The following is a 20,396-nucleotide window of genomic DNA, read 5'->3' on the forward strand; positions in this document are numbered from 1 at the left end:
GATGTTGGCGCCACAAATCGTTGCTGGATATGTGTCAAAGTGTCAAACTTCCCCAAACCCCGAACCATAAACGTCACAACTCAATAGACCCGAAAACAAGGAATTTAAAGAAGACATGTTGCTGCTTACTCTCTTAGCCAACACCTGGGAACTCAACAACCGTTCAAATCCCTCATCGCAACGATGTTGTTGGCTTCTTGTTGGAGATTCCCTCTCACAGTTCTTCCAGTTCCAACGACACCGCGTTTCGCTCCCAGGTACCCAACTGGGTCGACTCGTCGCAGCAGAGCTTCTGCCCAACTCGACCTTGCAGTCGCTGATGATGGACCAAACGACGACAAGAAAGTCAAGAAGGTTATCGTTGTTGGCTCTGGCTGGGCTGGCCTTGGCGCTGCCCACCACCTCTGCAACCAGGGCTTTGATGTTACTGTTCTTGAAAACGATAGTCGTATTGATGATGTGGGTATCCATGGTAATCATCAACTTCTGTTTTTTTTTTACTCTGCATATCTGTTACTCTTTGGATTTTGGAAGCTGGATTATGCTGATCATGTGTTTCAGTTGTTTTTACTGAAGTTGGTTTTTACCAACCCTTTTTCACTTGGTTGGATTCTAATGATACTGCTGTTTCAGGTTATTGGTATCCCTACCGGAATATATTCAGCCTTGTTGATGAGCTGGGGATTAAACCCTTCACTAACTGGACTAAGTTTGCGCAATATTCAGCTGAGGGATTGGAGGTAATCAACACCTTTTTTGTATTGGCATTTCTTGCTTACAATGTGATTTGGATTGATTTTAGAGGCTTGGAGATGTGTTAACACTGGCAGGAATGTTCTGCAGGTTGAATTTCCGGTATTTCAAGACCTTCCTCAGCTGCCAACTCCTTTAGGAACCTTGTACTATTCACAGGTATATATTATTTGCTCACCCTCTTGTGTGCCATTTCTAATTCCAGTGGAAAAGTTAGCAGCCTTTTGGTGATGAATGAGACGGTATAATGTGCATTTCGTGCAGTTTGTTCAGTTGCCGTTGGTTGATAGATTAACTTCACTTCCTTTAACGGCTGCAGGTATAGTTTCCCTGCTTGGTTTTAAACTTTCAATGCCTGATGAGCAACCAATTATTTGCTGAAGGATATTGTATAAAATCTTAGTGAATTCTGTTACTCATATATCTTCTATCAAAATGTTAATCAATTGTTTTATTTGAAAAGGCAAAAACTGATTGCGTCGTAGAGTTGCTTATAGCGTGTGTTGAGGAAATTTTTGAAGTCATATCATCTGATTTCTGCGAGTCATGCACTTCCCAACTCATGTGTGCATTTTCTTTGCAGTAATCGACTTTGACAATACTGATACAGCCTGGAGAAAATATGACTCAAGTAAGGATCTCTCTATCACTAGTAGTAAGTTTCAGCATTTGGGTTAATATTTATCTCCTATGTCGAATAAACTGAAGTTACTAAGAGGTTTTACTGGTAGTTACTGCAAGGGAGCTCTTTAAGCAGTTTGGCTGCTCAGAAAAGCTTTATCAGAAAGTCCTAGCACCATTGCTTCAAGTGGGTCTGTTTGCACCAGCAGAACAATGTAGTGCTGCTGCTACTCTGGGCTTGCTATCCTACATCCTTGCTCACCAGGTTTGATAGATTTTCTTAAGTGTTCAGAATCATTTATAAAGCTCTCACATACTATTAGTATTATCTTAGTGGAGGCTGACTAATAGTCATAGGAGTCCATAATGGGTTTTTGACATCAAATCCTACCATCTTTGGAAAATAAAAGACCGAAGCAAACTATCACTCTTGGAAAAAAAAAAAATTAAAAAATTCATGACTCTTATAAAGTATCCTCTCTGAAGTCCTATGATATATTCCTTATTCCAAATACCACACAAGTCTCTACTTTACCTGTACAGGATTTCCTCATAATGAGATTTCTAGTACACTCGGCATGGAATTATCACGTCTTTTTCGTTATTGTAATAATTGTATTAAATTAGTCCATTCACTTGTCACTTTTCAATTGTATCTTCTCCTTCCTGATAAATGTAATCGTATATTTTTTCAGAAAGATTTTGATCTAGTACTGTGTCGTGGAACAACTAGGGAAAAGATCTTTCAGCCGTGGATGGAGTCTATGACAACCAAAGGTTGCAAGTTTGAGAAAGGTCCAAGTGTAACGGACCTTTTGCTTAATGAGGAAACTGGTTGTATTTCTGAAGTAGTTTGTGGCAAAGAAATGTATAGTGCTGATGCAGTTGTCCTAGCTGTTGGAATCTCCACGCTTCAGAAACTTATTGAAAATAGGTATTTTGTTATTAAATCTCAGAATGTTTTATGCAAATATCTGTGATCCAATGTTTGTTAGAAATCAGGGTTTTTGATTGAAATCAAATCAGTTAGTATTACAAGACAGAATAGTGTTACATTTACAGTGAAACTAGGTTCGTCCTGACTATCATCCACATAGGGAAGTCCAGATACTAATTTTAGAGCTCATTTCATGTATAAGACTGAAGTGCATGTTAGATCTAAATTAACCCTATTCCTGCTATTTCTACCTTAATTGGCAGTACTTGAGTTCTGTATAGTGCAGTGTTGTGTACGAGGGAGGAATTTGTCAAGGTCTCGAACCTGGCTACCATCGATGTACTCTGCGTTAAGCTCTGGATTGATAGGAAGGTGAGTACGTAGAAGAAGTTTAATTTTAATATCACTATCTAGCTTGTCTAAATGACTCTTCTCTACATTTTAACTTTTTCTCCTAATGTGAACTGGGGAATTTTACGAGATTCCTATGAGCCAAACAAAACTGAGCATGTCCTTTGATTCTAGATTTTATTTCTACTATGCTTTTGATTTCAAATATGGTTCTAATACCTATTTTGCTAATTAGGCACTTTAATCTGGAAAGTTTTAATATAACAAGTCAGTGGATGGTACTTTTCCGGTCATGATTTGATGGAGCTGATTCTTTGTTGTGGACCACATAATCAGGTGAGCATTCCAAATGCAAGCAATGCTTGCTCAGGTTTTGATGATTCGTTCGGGTGGTCTTTCTTTGATTTGAATGTAATTCATGATGACCACAAAGATAGTACAGTAACAGTGGTACAAGCTGATTTTGTGAGTATCAATGCTCCTGCTTTTCTTCTGATTTTGTAATTATTAATGCAATTTACTTCATAAGTTCAACCGGACTTCTGTCTGATCCAATTTTCTTGTGCAGTATCGTGCCAATGAGTTGTTAGTACTGACAGATAAGCAAATAGTTGCCAAGGTGACATCTTACCTGTCAAAGTGCATCAAGGACTTCGAGAATGCTACTGTGATAAATAAGGAGATTGGAAGATTTCCAAAATCCCTGGCTCATTTCTTTCCAGGTATCAAACTTCATTGCATGATCTATGGCATCTTTTTATTGGACCTTGATTGTTTAGGCTACCACATCGATATAATACCAATGCAACCAGAAGGCACTTTCCTATGGAACCCAAGGAAAGAATGATTTCATAAGATTGTCAAATAGTAATTTCATATCTTTATAGTTGAAATTTCAGTAGTGTCCAGTTGGGTAAATAAAAGATTTTTGAACTGGCGTTCGGCTAGTTCTTCTATATCTTGTTAGAGAACCACTATGTCTGTGTTGTTTCCTAATGAAATTTGTTTTTGAGTCAGCCTTCTTAGTCTTTATTGGCTCAGGGCTCCGGGCCTGCTCCATTATGTTGAATGACGGATTTTAACTTCTGTTCTCAACACCATTTTGTGACGATCATTGAAATGCAGTTTCTTTTTCTCTTGTTCCTCTCATATTAGGTTCATACAAGTACATGATACGCGGGTCTACATCTTTCCCAAACTTGTTCATGGCTGGAGACTGGATTACAACCCGACATGGTTCATGGTCACAGGTTAGATTAAAACAAATTAGTTTATTGTTGACCACATGAGAAATTTGTTCATTAAGTTCATTAAACGTGGACAAACTTATATCAACAGGAGAAATCTTATGTCACGGGTCTTGAGGCTGCCAATCGTACAGTGGACTATCTTGAAGTAGGAAGCTTTGCTAAAATAATACCTGTTGAGGAGGACGAACCACACATTCAAGCACTTCGTAGCCTAAACAGAAGTTTTAATGACATCAAAGCCCAATTTCCGTTATCTAGTTATTTCCTCCAATGAACTTGGCTGTATTTTGCCTGAACAGAAAACATTGATTGTTCATTAATTTGGTTCTCATTCAGATATGGATCGGTTTATGCATTTATACTGTTATGACTTGGTGATAGAAGTGGTGCGTGAAATTACTGACTGATCATAGAGCATCCTCACCCAAGTAAGGCATCATGGCCGGATTCCTTTTCAGCTGCAAATAGTCATCTTCTTTACGTAGGTAACAATAAGTTGTGAATGCATAAACAGCAGCACCTCTAAAACAAATCCAGTTTCCTGTTCGTTATAAGCAACAAAACCCAAATTCAGATCCACATGAGTTGTTAATAATGTGAATCTGAAGTGAAAGCAATGCTGCGGCCTTTCGTGAACGCGTGCTATTACGACATTTTACGAACGCACGACCTGGTTGAAAGTGGCAGACTGGAGAATGACTCCGGGGTTGGAAACGTATTGTAATCTCTATCCCCAACCAGCCTCAATGCTATCCTTAATTCTAAAAATTGGATCGCAAGTACTTAATTCTAAAAACATAATTTTAAATTCATCGCGCTGTTACATACACATAAATTTCATATTAAAGAAAAATCTTTAGTTTAGGAAGATTCTTCTTTCATCATCTTAGCTCTCACAGTGTAAACTCTGTAGCAGTACAAATCATTCAGGTGCAGTGCAATACTATAAGCAGTAAGTGGTGCAGTAGATGAGAAAAAGCAGCATATATTTCAATGCCCTAAAAATTGATATAAAGCAGCATAATTAAATTTCCAATGCACTTTTTAAAAAAAAAAATGTTGAAAGAAATCACTTTTCTATTTTGAAACATCTTAAAAGAGATAGCTACACAAGCTAATGTGGTCACTTTTTCCTAATAGGTAACTAGCTAGCATGATAAGAAATGTCATGAATGAATCAATAGATATAGGGGACAAAACCCGTGCATTTAGTTGCCGCAGAAAGAAGGGCACCAACCAAGATTTTTTGGAAGGTAAAAACAAATTACAACACAAACCCACGACAATAACCACAACGCAAAGAATCAAACAAGTAAGCTTGAGAAGCAGACAGTAGTAAGGAAGAAGAGATTAGATTAGAATCAACCAAGTTGCATCTGTTTTAATTTGATTTGATTAGATTAGCTACACAATATATAAAAGAAGAGATTGTGATGGTGACTTTAGAGATGGAGGTCGTGGTCCGTCTAAAAATATCTAAAGAAACTTAAATATGATCTTCTTACTGTGGGAGAATCAAGTGGGTCCTGTGAAAAGTGGTAGAGCCATCCGAGTGTAGTGATCGGTAGCGGTGGTGCTGCCAATTGTGGTGGTGTATGGAAATTTTGTCATATCTTTATTTTGTATTTGGATTTTAATTTTCACGCGTTTCTTCATTTTTTTTCTTCTCAATCTCTACATTCCGAACTCGAAATTAATGTTTTTCTCCTCTTGCCATAATTTTTTTACAAAACATGAAATTAGATTAGTTAATACTAGAGATGGCAATGAGGCGGGTTGGGGATGGGGATCACAATATCATCCCCATTCCCGAGGTCATTCTTCACCCTCATCCCCGCCCCAATCCCCAATAAAAATATATTGGGGATTCCCCGTCCCCATACTGGGGACTAAGCCTTTAAACCCGCCCCAAATCCCAATAAGAATTTAATAAATAAAATATTTTTTTTTCTCATATTGTTTTAAAAAAAAATCAAAATCTACAAAATATAAAATTAAAACATGGTTAAATTCATAAATCATAATTTAGTGAGTGCAAAAGTCAAAAAACCATTAAAGTATAATAGTAAATGTATATATTTGTGATTTATATTATAAAAAAAATATTAATATAAATAAATTAAAAAAAAAAAAAATATATATATATATATATATATAATATGGTCCAACAGTAGTCATAAGAAAATAATACAATTTTGGAGAAATGATAACTAAGGTCATTTTAAAGTGTTATGTTAGATTAGGTCAAACAAAATAATTTATGTTAATTCAATTCATCTCCTAGCAACCTGACATTAAAAATAATAGAAATTATAATTTATGCCGAAGAGAATGAATCGAACCTTGAATACCTCATTCCTATCTTTCGTAATTGATGTGTCTGTTTATTAGTGGTAGTAAATGTACTACCCTAGACTTGCTTACACTAGATTATATGCTTACTAATATATCACAAATGCATTCTATCTACCAAAAAGAAAACCTAGAAGTAATATATTAGTATATTACAATTGACTCGCTCCAAGAAAGTCGGAGTAGACAACCCTAGAAACAAAACACCGTATACTTCGATGCCTCGTCCAGCGGCGAGTCCTTGGGACGTCGTCGTCGAACGGGCGACTTGGTTATGTGAGTCTGCCGGTGAGGGGCAGTGGGTATGGGGTCGGAGCAGGAGTGTGGGAACATCTGGGTTGCGGTCAGAAATGATATGACAAGCGGGGGTGAGCCTCCATGATTTGTCCGATCTGAGTGGCGGAGGATTTTAGCAAGGGCGGAGTGAAAAGGTTATGGAGTTTGGTGGGGACTTGGCATCCAAGATTGGCGGGATATCGTTGTTGTTTTTTTCTAGGGTTGGGCATCCAAAATCGAAGGCCCGGTCCCGTTTCGAAACCGTCCTGAAAACCACCGATACGGTCTGGTATCAAAATCTGAAATTCATTGTTTAGGCCCGTCCCGTCCTGAAAAAAAGGGCCCGGTACCGGTACTAGCCTAATAGATATCGATTAGTCCTCGTCCCGTTTAAATTAATTAAATTAAATCTTTAATTTTTTACATTACTTGGCTAAGTTTGATTAGATAGTTTAGTTGGGAACACAAAGGAATGACCACACCTGATCACTAACCTTTAACCTAAATTGAGTAAACCAATTCACTCTCTTCTCCACTCTCCAGATCCCCTCCCCGTCAACGACGAACTCGTCTGGGGCAACGACACTCCGTTTCCCGAGCCCTGTATCAATCGCATCACCAATTCACTCTCTTCTCCACTCTCTAGATCTTCTTCTATTCTTCATCTAAATCCTAGATCCCCTCCTCGTCAACGACGAGCTCGTCTGGGACAACGGCACGCCGTTTCCCGAGCCCTGTATCTATCGCATCGCCTACACCTTTGGAAGGTACGATGACTAACGTGTGATGTTACAGTGAATCCCGACAGGTTTCGATCGCTTTTAATCAGTTTTCCACTTCCAATTCCCCCCACTTTCATGTTTCTGTACTTGGTTGTAGTTGAATTGGTTTTAAGAATTTGTGGATCGATGAAAAAAAGTGAAGTGACGATAAAAATTCATATCGTCAATTCGCTGTCTCACTTCGAATTGGCTGTGGTTATGATCACATCCAATTGGCTGTGATGTTACTCTGAATTGGCTGTGATTCTGATCACTTTCTTTCTCATTTTTCCATAACATTCACGTACACATATGGATCTCAAGTTTCTGTCTTGTTTTTCTTTCAATTTGGGCAGCTGATAAGTCTCATGGTATTGTGGGTAATTTGCGTTTGAATATTCAATGATGTTTTACTTTCACCTTGGAGAACTGATGCCCAAGTTTTTTTTTTTTGGTTTCCAAGTTCTATTAATTTTCTGTTATTTTTGGCTCAATTTTGTGGGATTATCTTTGTTGTAGTGCTCAATTTTGATTTATCAAGTCATTGTTTGCTTTGTTGGCCAAAGTTTTGATTGTCACAGTTGCATCTTGGAATTATTGAAATCTGGAAATTTTGGATACCTGTTACGTGTTAAGTACTTCAGTACGTACTTAAGTGTGGGCAAAAAGAGAGAGAGAGAGAGAGAGAGAGAGAGAGAGAGAGAGAGAGAGAGAGAGAGAGAGTCGGGTATCCCCAATTGGGCCCTGGCCCGACCCGATCCAGCTCTGTTTCGGTACCTTCGGTACCAACTTTAAAAAAAAGTAATCCCATCCCGACCCGTCCTGAATAATATTTTAGGTACAGAGCTCGGTATCACTCAATAACCGGCCCATGTCCAGCCCTAGTTTTTTCTGTTTTGGGATTGAGAAAAACTAATGAAGATCGTCATGATTGATCCTGTTTTGGATATGATTTCGGTTTCAAATTAGGATCCAAGGGGTTCTGGTTGACGCGATCAATTAGGAGATAGGTTTCGGTGAGGCGGCGTGATCCGTTGGAGATTGAGGTGCTGCTCTGGCAACACCGGCGCGACATCCTTGATTGGTTGATATGCTTTTCGGCCTGCCCTTGGCTACTGGGCCTTTTTTGGTGGGATGACATTTTATTTTATTTAAGGATTCAGTTTTCTACTTTTTATTTGTGTTATTTTAATTAAATGTGGCTTTTTGTCGATAATAAGTCCCTACCTTGTAGTGGTAGGGCGATGTAGGCTCTGTCCCGAACTGCACAGTTGGTGTGCCTTGTTTGCCCTAGTTAGGCGGTGAGCTCCTTGCCTTGTCAAATGATTGCAACCTCGAAACTAAGTGTTACTGGATGCATTTTCCGGTGGCAACATAGTGGGAAAGTTGATCTTATTAGTATATTATGGCTTCGAGTAAGCATTTACTTTCTGATATGTCACCACCTTTATAAAGCGAATAGAGTAGCCTTATGTGTATTCTTCGCTAATTGGTGCATGTTAGCATACTTACTCTCTGTTGAGACTCTCGTTATTATCTCAGGATGTTCTCTATATTTTTATTGTAATTTGGGGTTCAGGTTTCATGTCCCCCCATGTATTCTGCAATTTCATTAATGATTAAGGCTTCATAACAGCCGTACTGGCCCTCTTTCAAAAAAGAAAAGAAAACCTAGATGTATTTCGTCCTCTTTAGCATTTTTTTCTCTTCTCTTCTCTCAATCGCAAACAACACAATGCATTATTGTCTTTCATTCTCTCTTGCTTCAAACAAAGGCAAACAATAAACTCGGTTCCATACTCATATTCTCTCACCCCTGCTTCCTTTCCTATTGATTTGTGTTAGATTTGAACAAATTATATTGAAAATGTTTATCTTCTTCCATAAATTTTAATTCTCAAATCTAGAAATTGTGTTGTTTCTTAAAACCGAACCATTAGCAAACCAAAGTTAAGATCGGTTAAATTGACTATGTTGGTGCTAAAAAGTTCCAATCGATTTTGGTGCCTAGCTGGCCGGTTTCGGCCAATTAGCACAGAACCGACTGACTCTAGCCCTAACATGAGTGCATTAACGGTAACAAAATAACGAGACAGATGTAAACAAAAAAAAAAACTCTTCGCTGCCACTCCGCACATGCGAGAAGACTGCACTTAGGTAAACCACAAAGAGGCCATTCATACATGATACATGCTTGTAAGGTATAAATTCGACATCAATTGATAACATGGTGTCTCAAGTGTTGAAGGTTGGAATTTTTTTTTTTTTTTTTTTTGTGATAAGAAGAGGTTGGAAATTTTAGTGTGAGAATTTTGTAAGAATGGTGAGTTTCACAAAAGAGAGTGAAAAATGCACTTGATTTTCCTTCACATAGAGAGAAGAAGAAGAACTGGTTAAATATATGCATGGAACTAATGAAAAACATTCGGAAGCTGCCCCAATCCGTATACTTGTTCCCACGTCCGCCAATCACTCAAACGGAACAAGCCTCATTACTCTACACCAATCCCCACCGTACAATCGCTGGAACCCCCAATCATTTGCCTCCACCTTATCTATCGTGGTAGAGCTCGGACAAAAGACCCTGGCTCCATCCAATGGAATATTTACACAGCACAGAGGGTCCAGTACAGTCTTTGTTGTTTTCTACATGAATACTTATTATTACCACTTAACACCCAAAAAAAAAAAAATCCCCATTTAATAATTCCGTGTCATTTTTTATTTTTTTTCGCTGTTATCATTTTTATATATTTTATTTATTTAATTTTCTGTAGTCCATCTTAATCTTAGATCTCACTCTTCTTCTTCATCATCCTCTTTGCTCGGTGTTGCTCTCTTCCTCGTCGCTCCGCTCCAGATCGAAACCAACACCAGGTACGCCTTTCAGATCGATACGTTATTCTCAGCCGCTTGATCCTAGTTTTCCGGTTCAATTTGATTGTCAATCTCTCTGATCGGGCTCGGTTGCGATTGTCGATCCGAAATTTTTTTTTTTTTTTTTTTGGTTGGAATCGATCAGCAATGCGATTTGTCTCGGTTTTGTTTGTTTTTCTTTTGAGATTTGGATTTGTGAGAATAGGAATTTGAGGCGCTTGATTGGTTCCTAAGAAAAGGGAGGTGTAGAAAGAATAGGCGAGATCAAATGTAATGGATGTGAATTTGTGCTCGTTTGAGTCGGATGAAGTGTAATCCACACTTATTCTAGACTATTTCAGTGTTTAGACCAGTTGAATTTATGAAATTTTGGATAATTTGTTTGCCGAGTAGCCAGAGAGATGAGAGATATGTTAATCGGAGTGAAGAATGCGAAAAAGTTTGAAGGATGACTGTAATTAATTGATCTAAGTCTTCACTCATTTGATTTTCACAATTTTGTTTGCTTCTTTTGGATGGCATCTTGTTAGTGTTTATTAATATGGTTGATTTTTTTTTTTTTTTTTTGAAGCTTGCAAATATGGCTGTTTCACAAAACAATCACGATTTGGAGGAGGGAACGCTAGAGGTCGGCATGGGTAAGTCTTGGTATAGTTTTACTTACTAGATTATACATAGACACACACAAGAGGTTGATCATATGGTGAGGATATGGACATGTGGGCATGATTGTTTCTCGTATATGTATGAAAAAAGTAAAGAAAAAAGAAGAGGCAATGACCGGTATGCGATTTTGGGTCATCATTCTTAGTTGAGCTTCTATTGTTCAATGATGAACTTGTTAAGTTTTTTATTCGGCTAGGGAGTGCTAGTATATGCATGAAATTGTTATAGATCGGTCAATAAGTGGTGTCAAATTTGACCTCGGTTTACCTGCCTTGACATTGCAGAGTACAGAACTGTCTCTGGTGTGGCTGGACCTCTGGTTATCCTTGAAAAAGTTAAGGTAGGTGTATCATCTCTCTCTATCTCTCTGGATTATTTTAGCCTTTCTCATTTACAACATTCACCACCTTAAAACCGAATAGCTCATGCACTCTCTTTAAATGTGTCAGGGACCCAAGTTTCAGGAGATTGTTAATATTCGGTTGGGAGATGGAACAATTCGACGTGGCCAAGTTCTGGAGGTTGATGGAGAGAAAGCTATTGTTCAGGTGACTGCAGTCTATCATGTTGTATTAGTTTCTGGTTATTGTATTCCTTTATATACACTCTTAGAAATGTTCATAATTTTTGAGAACTTGTAGACTCATTGGGAGCTTTTAGTCATCTTGTGCTATGATTATCTTAATGTTTATTAGATTGCAGCATCAATGTTTACTATTTTTCTGTGTAGGTTTTCGAAGGAACATCTGGAATTGACAACAAGTATACCACAGTGCAGTTTACAGGAGAGGTATTCAATCTGTAGTTTCATATTCTGCCTTGGTTATATTGTCAAAACAGGAAAACCAAATATTTCTCATAAGATTGCAGAGAACAAGTTATGCATCTTGACTCTCCCCATTGCCATGTTGTGCAGGTGTTGAAAACTCCAGTCTCTCTGGACATGCTTGGGCGGATTTTTAATGGTTCTGGGAAACCCATTGACAATGGCCCCCCAATTTTGCCTGAGGCTTACCTAGACATATCTGGTAAGCTATTGGATTACTTAGTTTGTTCAGTTCTAATTTGCTGTATATTAACATATCTGTCTATTTATTGTATGTTGTCTCCAGGTAGTTCTATCAATCCCAGTGAGAGAACATATCCTGAAGAGATGATACAGACAGGAATTTCTACAATTGATGTTATGAATTCCATTGCCAGAGGACAAAAGATCCCACTTTTCTCTGCTGCTGGTCTACCTCATAATGAGATTGCAGCTCAGATATGTCGCCAGGCTGGTCTGGTCAAGCGGTTGGAGAAATCTGACAATCTTCTTGACGCTGGGGTATACTTCTTTACTAATATTCTTTGGCCAGTAGAAATTACACATTGGAAATTCTTTCCTGGTTATATAACATTAAAAAGCAATAGGACATTGTGCTATACCCACTATTTTCATGCCAGACGCCCATTGCTTTTGCCATGTTATTTTACAAATCAAGCTAAATTCCGTCATTTGATAAGTCAGTAAACTTACTTGGGATAGTGTAGTCACTGTTCAATAAAAAAAAATTTGTTGGACAGTGCAGAGTTTTTGTTTGTAAAATAGATAATAAATATATTTATATTGGACGTTAAAACTTTTTTATTTCAAAGTTCATATTAACTGAAGGTGGGTCCTTAGGCAACTTCCTACATGGCTGTATGTTTAAGCCAGCTGGGACTGCTTTTGAGAAAAATACTAATTGTCAAACTTAAAGTCTGGGAAGTTCAAAGTAAGGCTAAAATCTGCAAACAAAGTGAAATGACTCATTATGAGTAGTGGTTAAGCTACCTCTGTTAAATTTCCGTTATTGCTTATTATTAGTCCATGCGTTCCTTTTGCCTTTGAAATTAATGCATTATATGCACATCAGATGGTACACAAAATTTTGACGTATTTCTAGTATTCATGTGATTTGTCTGAACTAGATTGTAAAATTGTAGGATGTGGAAGACGACAACTTCGCCATTGTGTTTGCTGCTATGGGAGTAAATATGGAGACCGCACAGTTCTTCAAACGTGATTTTGAGGAAAATGGTTCAATGGAGAGGGTCACCCTTTTTCTTAATCTGGTATGACTGAAATGAACATTTGAATGTTATATATCTGTTAATCAGGGTTATTCTACCAGTTTATCTCATATTTGTTTGAATGCTTTTGTGCCTAAAATACCTTTGTTCCATATTTTTCTGCAGGCAAATGACCCTACAATTGAACGTATTATTACTCCTCGTATTGCTCTTACTACGGCAGAGTATTTGGCATATGAATGTGGGAAGCATGTCCTTGTCATACTGACAGATATGAGTTCTTATGCTGATGCTCTTCGTGAGGTAATGGGAAAAACTTTCAACATTGTACCTTAGCTCATTTCTGAAGATGATTAAATGCATGATTTTATGCATTACATGCCTCGTTTCTATCCTCTTTCTTCTGATTGCTCAAAGCCATCATAGTTCAATGCAGAAACTTTGGGGGACTTTGAAATGTTATATGACGTCTGAAACATTGCTTTGCCCTTTATCAAGTATTTTATGATTCTATGCACTACATATTGCATTCTTTTTAGGAAAATTCTGTAAACAAACTACTGAATGCTACTGCAGGTATCTGCTGCTCGAGAGGAAGTGCCCGGAAGGCGTGGATATCCTGGGTACATGTATACTGATCTGGCACAAATCTATGAGCGCGCTGGAAGAATAGAAGGGCGAAAAGGCTCCATCACACAAATTCCAATTTTAACTATGCCCAATGATGGTAATACACTGTTTTTAGACTCATTACATATCAGACTTGCATATCATACATTTTTACTGTAGTGATCATACATTTCCTGATCCTTGATACTATTTGGCCAGATATTACACATCCCACCCCAGATCTTACTGGATATATCACTGAGGGACAGGTGTACATTGACAGGCAGCTATACAACAGACAGGTACCTATTAATTTTAGTATGCTTTAGGTTTCAATGTTTCATTGCATCAATTAGTGTTCTGCTCTGATGATACGGTATATGACCTTTAGATCTTGCAATGGTTATATCATGTAAGTTACCAAAATGTAGTATGCCTTATCAATTTTTCCATGTGGGTACTTTCTGAAATGGCTGGGGTTTAGACTCAAGTATCAAAGTAACTTCCATTTGATAAACTTGTTGATCACTGTATCAGTGGATAATACTTAAAAATCATCTCTCATTTAGCTTGATACAAAATAATAATTTAATAGTTAGCTTGACACCAAAACCAGTGTTTAGAAAGCTTGTATTTCTTTTTTTTAACAACTCACAAATAGGTTTAGAAAAGGTAAAAATCAGCTACCCGGAGATTACTGACCCAAAAGGAGAAAGCTATTCAGTGGTTATTCATGATTTGATACTTAACTATTTTTATTTATTTTTATTTGAAATATTAACTGTTTTTATTTTGATCGGTGCAGGTATACCCACCAATCAATGTCCTTCCATCACTTTCTCGTTTGATGAAGGTAAGGATACTTTTGATTTTTATTAAACTTTAATATGGGAGGTCATACCTTGCTACAAAATATGGGGTTTGCATTAATGAAAGTTGTCGGTTATGATTGCAGAGTGCTATTGGTGAAGGGATGACTCGCAAGGATCATTCTGATGTATCCAATCAGGTTTGTTTGGGCTTCTATGGTAGTATAGTTTCGAATTTGTCTCGACTTTATGCCATTGCCATCCATTTTTACTCATGAATTGTTGCACTGTCAGTTGTATGCAAATTATGCAATTGGGAAGGATGTCCAAGCAATGAAAGCTGTGGTTGGAGAAGAAGCTCTTTCTTCTGAGGACTTGGTATCTTACCTTTCCCATGTTTCTATTAAGTTTTGTAAGGGGTAAATCATCCTTTGGAAGAAAATTAATGAGATTATTTATTTATTTATGAACGCAGCTATACCTGGAGTTTTTGGACAAGTTTGAGAAGAAATTTGTGAGCCAAGGAGCCTATGATACTCGTAGTATCTTCCAGTCTCTTGATTTGGCATGGACATTGCTACGCATTTTCCCTCGTGAGCTTTTGCACCGTATACCTATAAAGACCCTAGATCTGTTCTACAGCAGAGATGCAACAAATTGATGGAGTCCATATATCCTGTTCTTCAAAGTTCTTTAGCTTCAGTAGCTATCAATGAGCTCTGCTTTAGTTCATCGTTTTTTCTGCGTAGATTGCATCTCTTCTATCTCCCCCCGGCATATATAATAAAGGTTATGCTCCTTTCAGGGCCAGTTCAAATATTCTTTCGACGAGGACATTAGATCTTGTAGTTCTGTATTTTTGTTTCCCATTTGTTAGCTTGTTGCCCCGTGTTTGGTCATGCTTTTACTCTCTACTGAGTTTCAGGAACAGTCGGGCCTTCTAGGATCTTAAGCCCTTGCAGTATATATTTGCTTGTTTTAAGACCTTATTTATTTTGTAATCTGGCATTTTTGGCCTCTTATTAATCTTATGTTCGGACAATTATCACCAGCGATGTCTGTCTCGTGTTATTGGACAAGTAATCATGCTCAAGTTTACTGTTCAATTTATGTCTTGAATAAATGGAGTATGTTGATATACTTTGCACTGTTATGGTGATATGTTGTATTACATTTGTGGTTTTCTCGTCAACTCATTTGTCACCCTTGAGAGTAGCAGTCTTCATTTAAAGTATTGTGGAAGGTTTAGCCAAAGTTATTCAGGAAAACTTGTTTTTGGTAGGTTTCGATGCTTTGGCAACTCGGAAATCATGAGCTACAATTTTTTTTTTTTTTTTTTCAGAAAGTCACAAAGTGACAAACTTGAGTAACAAAATTACAATGACAATTGACAAATGTGGAAAGAAGAACCCAGGACAAATTTATTGCATGACAAACTTGCACAAAGGATGAAGGCAAAAAATGGTGGATGCGTGGAAACTTCGTCATGGATAAGAACTGAATCGCCAGATCCCTGATTCATTTGGCAGCATATTCTGCAATTGTCATCAATCATATCATTCTGAGATAAGAATCTTTTAAAGTGGTACCTTTGTAACAGCGTGAATCGACTATACATTATTATTATTCGTTTTTTGTTTCAGTGATAGATTGGGGGCATCTCTAAGGGGATCGTCTACAGTACATTAATGTACCGATACATTAAGTAGACTAAGTTCAATACAGAGGTAGACTAGCTCAGTACATGGGTAGACATGCATGGAGTTAGTCTACCCTTGTACCAAGCTAGTCTACCTCTGTATTGAACTTAGTTTACTTGATGTATCAGTACATTAATGTATTGAAGTATTTTCCATCTCTAAGACTCCAACTGTGATAGTTATTTTCATAACTAGAAATAGCTAAACGTGAAACATAACTTGCTATTTTTTGAGTTATGCTCCCAAGTAAAATATATCTCAAGTAAAATTAATTTGAACATTGAAAATTTGAGTTCTAGTTAAATTCTCTCTCCTATTGCTAAATATAGCTAAAAAGTTTAACGGAAGTTTAAATGTTTAATTGAACTTTGTTCAAGTATTCTGTTGGAGATGCCCTTTTACATACTAAAATCAGTACAAAAGAACAAGCAAGCTCATGACAATAAATCGAAACTTGCAATGTTTCTCAATTCTCATACTAAATAAGAACAATAAAATGTTACAAGAGTCTAATTTTCATTCTCTTTCTGCCATACAAGTTGAAACAGCGGCTAAAACTCTGTATTCTTCTCTACTTTCCGTAGAAGCTGAAACAGATCAAACGTTATCCAGATCACTCTGCATGCAGTTCTGAACTTAGTGATATTGAAAAGGTTGCAGACAGGTTCCTTGTTAGTTATCTCTTGTCCCTGAAATTCAAAAGGCCAAAACCACGTGTCTTCTACTTCTTCCTTTTATATACGGTCCGAGGCACCTCTGGGATGAATGAGATAAAGAACAGGACTCAAAAGTTCATTACAATGACCAAATGAATTCAGTTGTAGCTCAGCCAGCTTTTGATGTTCTTGCTACAGGCGGCAGGATAACTGAATCAAGATTTGCAGGATAAGGAGTCCATAACCCTAAGCCTCCCCTACTTTCTACCAAACCATTTTTTGCATTAGCTTGGTCCCAATCCTTACCCTTATCCTTAATGGTTCCGTTACCCTTAAGCTGACTCCAACTAGTTACCCACTCTATGCGAGAGGAATGCTCCCTTATGTGTGGATGCAAAATAAACAGTGAATAGTACTCACAGTTTGGAAACATAAAGAACCTAAACGAATCCCCCAACCTGTACAGAACATAACCAAAACTCAGTTGGTCCCTTGGTGTAAAGAGGTCGACCTCATTGAACCACAAGCAGCTAAACAAGTTACTCATTGCAGTGTGCTCCCGTATGATAATAGCTCCCTCTGGCACATCTGCATTTAATAACTTTCCATCAATACTATAAAATAAAGGAGTATCATATGCATCAGCATAACTTTTTTTTTCCCGTGCATCTGTAATGTTTGGTGTTATCAAATCAATAAACATGCAAAACCAACAACAATTTACATGACTCAAATATACTGTCTGCCTTCTTACCACTAATAGTTTTCTTCTGTGGACTCCATGGCTCCATGCCCTCGTATCGGTAAATCTTCATGTGAAGATCAATAAGAGGTCGAGCATATCGTTTCCTCCGCTTGTTTGCATCTGCCTCCTCATATATACTGTGATGATGTTTGTGCTGAGAAATGGCAAATGTATTCTTCTGACGCCATAAATATCTGCAAACCAAATTTAGTTCCCTCGATCAAAGCTCTAGATGTGTGTGCACGCACGCACATGTATATGCACAAGTATATAATGGAGTCAAACTGATACCTTTCCAGAATAAGCAATGGATCAACTATGAGCTCCATTTTACCATCAATCCAAATGCTGTACTGCGCCTTAGGGAATAAACGGTGGGTCAAGATCTTGGGGACCTTCCCATTCCTTCTTGGTTCATCATAAGGTGGATGCTTCAGTAAAACCAGACGCCAAATGCCAACCCATTTCCCCCCATTATTATCCTCTCTGACAGTAACATTTTTACTTATAAATTCAAGAGATGTCTCATCCACCACCATGAAAAAACAGAAGAGCTTTTTAGAACGGGGGCTCAAATTTGAAGGTTGATGGGGTACATCATAACCATCAAAAATGCCCGATGCAACCACAAACCTACATTTCTCAGCATATTCAATGTCTGCAGGACTCATGTCACCACCACCATTTCGAATGAAACCACAGTGCACCTGAAGTATATAAACATTAACCATAGGAAAGGAAAAAGAATACATTAAGTTTACAATTCTCACAGCACCCACATCACTATGTTCCAAAGTGCTGTTTACAAAATATGAGTATACTATGCAATTTAAAAATGAGTACATCTTTTGATCTTTTATTTTTAAGGTAAGTGTAATTAGACTTTTACTTCTAACATCAAAACAAACAATTTATGCACATGCTTCAAGCTAAAACAATTTAAGCACATGCTCCAGGCTAAAACAAATGCAAAATCTTTCACTTTACCTTCATGGTTGGTTTTAGTCTAAAACTCTCTTTTCTTTGTGACCAGCTTTCATGTCCTCCAAATAGTGGGGATGACTGAGTTTTGTCAGATACCGCCTCATCCTCCATAACATAGGTTAGCTTTTTGACGATTTCATCGGGAGTTCTCCCCTCTGGTATAACTATCTTATCAGGATCATTGGCAACGGGAATTGGACATCCTATTTGAACATAGCATATCATGTTAGAAAGAACTAATTTATAATTCAATGGAAGAAATATTTATGTGAACTTACGGTGTTGCAGTTGTGGTTTTGCTACAAATCCCATATTGCGTAACATGTCCAATACCGTGCTATTTTTGTTGCACATAGCTGCAAGTCAAGCAAGAAACTGTACTATTATCTTAAACAACCAAGAAAAACGATATCTGTAAGTTTAATAACAGAACATTTTCACCCACCGTAACACTGACAACATAACAGAATTGCATTCTTAGCAACTTTTAGCAAAAGAGGTCACCTGTTGCAAGTTATACATCAAATTATTGACACAATTCCTTTCCTAACTATTGGGCCATTGGAGGGAGTTAGTTGATGACAACCATGTTTCCCCAGACCAGATGAAAATAAGAGAAACAAATCTTTTGATGTTCAAGGCCTTCACTTAGTTCCCTATTGAATATTGAAATATGTCATCCTGATCGTTTTATCAAGTTGTAACCGAAAAAAAGTCATAATAAATACCCCCGATATTTCTATTAGATATGTATGAAAACAAAGGGCATAACTCTTCATTTTTGGGAGCAAAGGTACGCAATTAACCAAGTCTTATTCAAGTATAGGCTTTGGATATGAGCCAACAACAGCAATGAAAACAGAACGTAATGAGTTAAACAAGGACTAAAAGAGCTTCAATGCATAAATACCTGATAAGAATGAGATAGAAGAGTGGCAGGACCAAACGTGGAACAAAGTTGCGAGGAGAATTAGTACCACCCACAAGATGACACCAACAAGAAGCAATCGAATAACGCCCCTCTTGCAAACAATCTTCATGGCAGAATCCGGGGAAACCTTCCCTGGAAAAACTCCACCTTCAACATCTGTACCATCAGCGCCACCACATAACTCGCTCAAATTTCTAATGCCAAACTAAAAACATTTACCGTATTTACATACAAAACTAATGCTACACCTGTTTCCCACAAAAGAACAATAAGACATCCACATTTCTATTCCTATTCATTACTACAACTACTTAGGAACAAGAAAACGGTAGGCTTTGCTTACCTTTACTAAGCATGCTTAGACCACTCCTTTCACCCCTTCGGTGTGTGCGAAAAGACACAGACCGTGGACTACTATTCTCCATGAACAACCACTATCACCTTCTCATCACTGCAGCACAATGCGCTCATTCAACGATTACAAAATCCACAATAACAAGAAACACAAATCGATAAACTCCATTCCCATTTCTACTAACATTGCATCACAATCCACCATTACACAAAAGTACAATGCATTCATTTCAAAAATACAAAAATAACAAGCTCAAAATCTACAATAATACAGAAATTCCATCCATTACATTGATTCCAATCCAATTCCAGATCTAGGTTACTCATCAAACTGAGCACATTATTTGACATTTCCTCTTCGGAAACTGAATAGCATAAAACAAGAAAATAGGGTTTGTGTAAAAGTGACTTACAGATTTGAGATTGGGGATCCTCTAAAGCTTGGAAATCAGAATTTGTGAAGAAGAAACGAAACGTTTCGCCGGTTTCGGACTGAGAGCTTCCAAAACGACACCGTTCTGATCCTTCTAGTTTTCACAAAAGCTGGGTTTTGCTCCTGAATCGAACCCAGGAGAAATCTGAGGAAGAAGAAGAAAAACCAGGACAAGGGTTCCGCTGCGGAAGCGTTAGAATAAGGAACAGGTGCGGAGTGGGATTATTAGCCGTTGGATCAAGGGAACGGATGATATTGAATTTTAATGTACCGACC

The 20,396-nt window shown here is 37.7% G+C and overlaps 3 protein-coding genes and 1 non-coding gene across 5 annotated transcripts; 3 read left to right on the plus strand and 1 right to left on the minus strand.

Annotated features, from left to right (window-relative positions):
* Positions 1-44: 44 nt before the first annotated feature.
* Positions 45-4,284, plus strand: LOC112174324. Of its 2 annotated transcripts, none has more exons than XM_040507662.1 (12): positions 45-472; positions 634-740; positions 844-912; positions 1,018-1,072; positions 1,337-1,384; positions 1,470-1,639; positions 2,070-2,308; positions 2,593-2,683; positions 2,999-3,127; positions 3,231-3,384; positions 3,818-3,912; positions 4,001-4,284. In XM_040507662.1, exons 1-12 carry the CDS (start codon positions 184-186, stop codon positions 4,184-4,186), a joined length of 1,632 nt encoding a protein of 543 aa, XP_040363596.1. In that variant the 5' UTR covers positions 45-183; the 3' UTR covers positions 4,187-4,284. The 2 variants fall into 2 exon arrangements, with proteins under 2 accessions (XP_040363596.1, XP_024167836.1); XM_024312068.2 differs by having other exon boundaries at positions 47-472; positions 1,485-1,639.
* A 3,364-nt stretch (positions 4,285-7,648) lies between these two features.
* On the plus strand, positions 7,649-7,742 carry LOC112174913. Its single transcript, XR_002926224.1, has one exon. It is a non-coding gene; the product is annotated as a small nucleolar RNA Z101 (small nucleolar RNA).
* A 2,285-nt stretch (positions 7,743-10,027) lies between these two features.
* Positions 10,028-15,457, plus strand: LOC112172250 (V-type proton ATPase subunit B2). The gene is made up of 15 exons (XM_024309518.2): positions 10,028-10,178; positions 10,750-10,816; positions 11,129-11,184; positions 11,294-11,392; positions 11,575-11,634; positions 11,761-11,872; positions 11,957-12,171; positions 12,813-12,941; positions 13,065-13,202; positions 13,476-13,626; positions 13,728-13,810; positions 14,314-14,361; positions 14,464-14,517; positions 14,612-14,695; positions 14,793-15,457. Exons 2-15 carry the CDS (start codon positions 10,759-10,761, stop codon positions 14,976-14,978), a joined length of 1,473 nt encoding a protein of 490 aa, XP_024165286.1. The 5' UTR covers positions 10,028-10,178; positions 10,750-10,758; the 3' UTR covers positions 14,979-15,457.
* Positions 15,458-16,373: 916 nt separating this feature from the next.
* LOC112170536 (probable hexosyltransferase MUCI70) lies at positions 16,374-20,272 on the minus strand. Its single transcript, XM_024307860.2, has 8 exons — positions 20,101-20,272; positions 19,677-19,784; positions 19,313-19,489; positions 18,681-18,758; positions 18,406-18,605; positions 17,710-18,125; positions 17,428-17,612; positions 16,374-17,261 (listed from the first exon to the last, which is right to left on the minus strand). The coding sequence occupies exons 2-8, from the start codon at positions 19,756-19,758 to the stop codon at positions 16,843-16,845; spliced, it is 1,557 nt and encodes a 518-aa protein (XP_024163628.1). The 5' UTR covers positions 19,759-19,784; positions 20,101-20,272; the 3' UTR covers positions 16,374-16,842.
* Positions 20,273-20,396: the final 124 nt, after the last annotated feature.

This window comes from Rosa chinensis, chromosome 6 (assembly GCF_002994745.2).
Source record: "Rosa chinensis cultivar Old Blush chromosome 6, RchiOBHm-V2, whole genome shotgun sequence".
Taxonomy (NCBI): Eukaryota; Viridiplantae; Streptophyta; class Magnoliopsida; order Rosales; family Rosaceae; genus Rosa; species Rosa chinensis.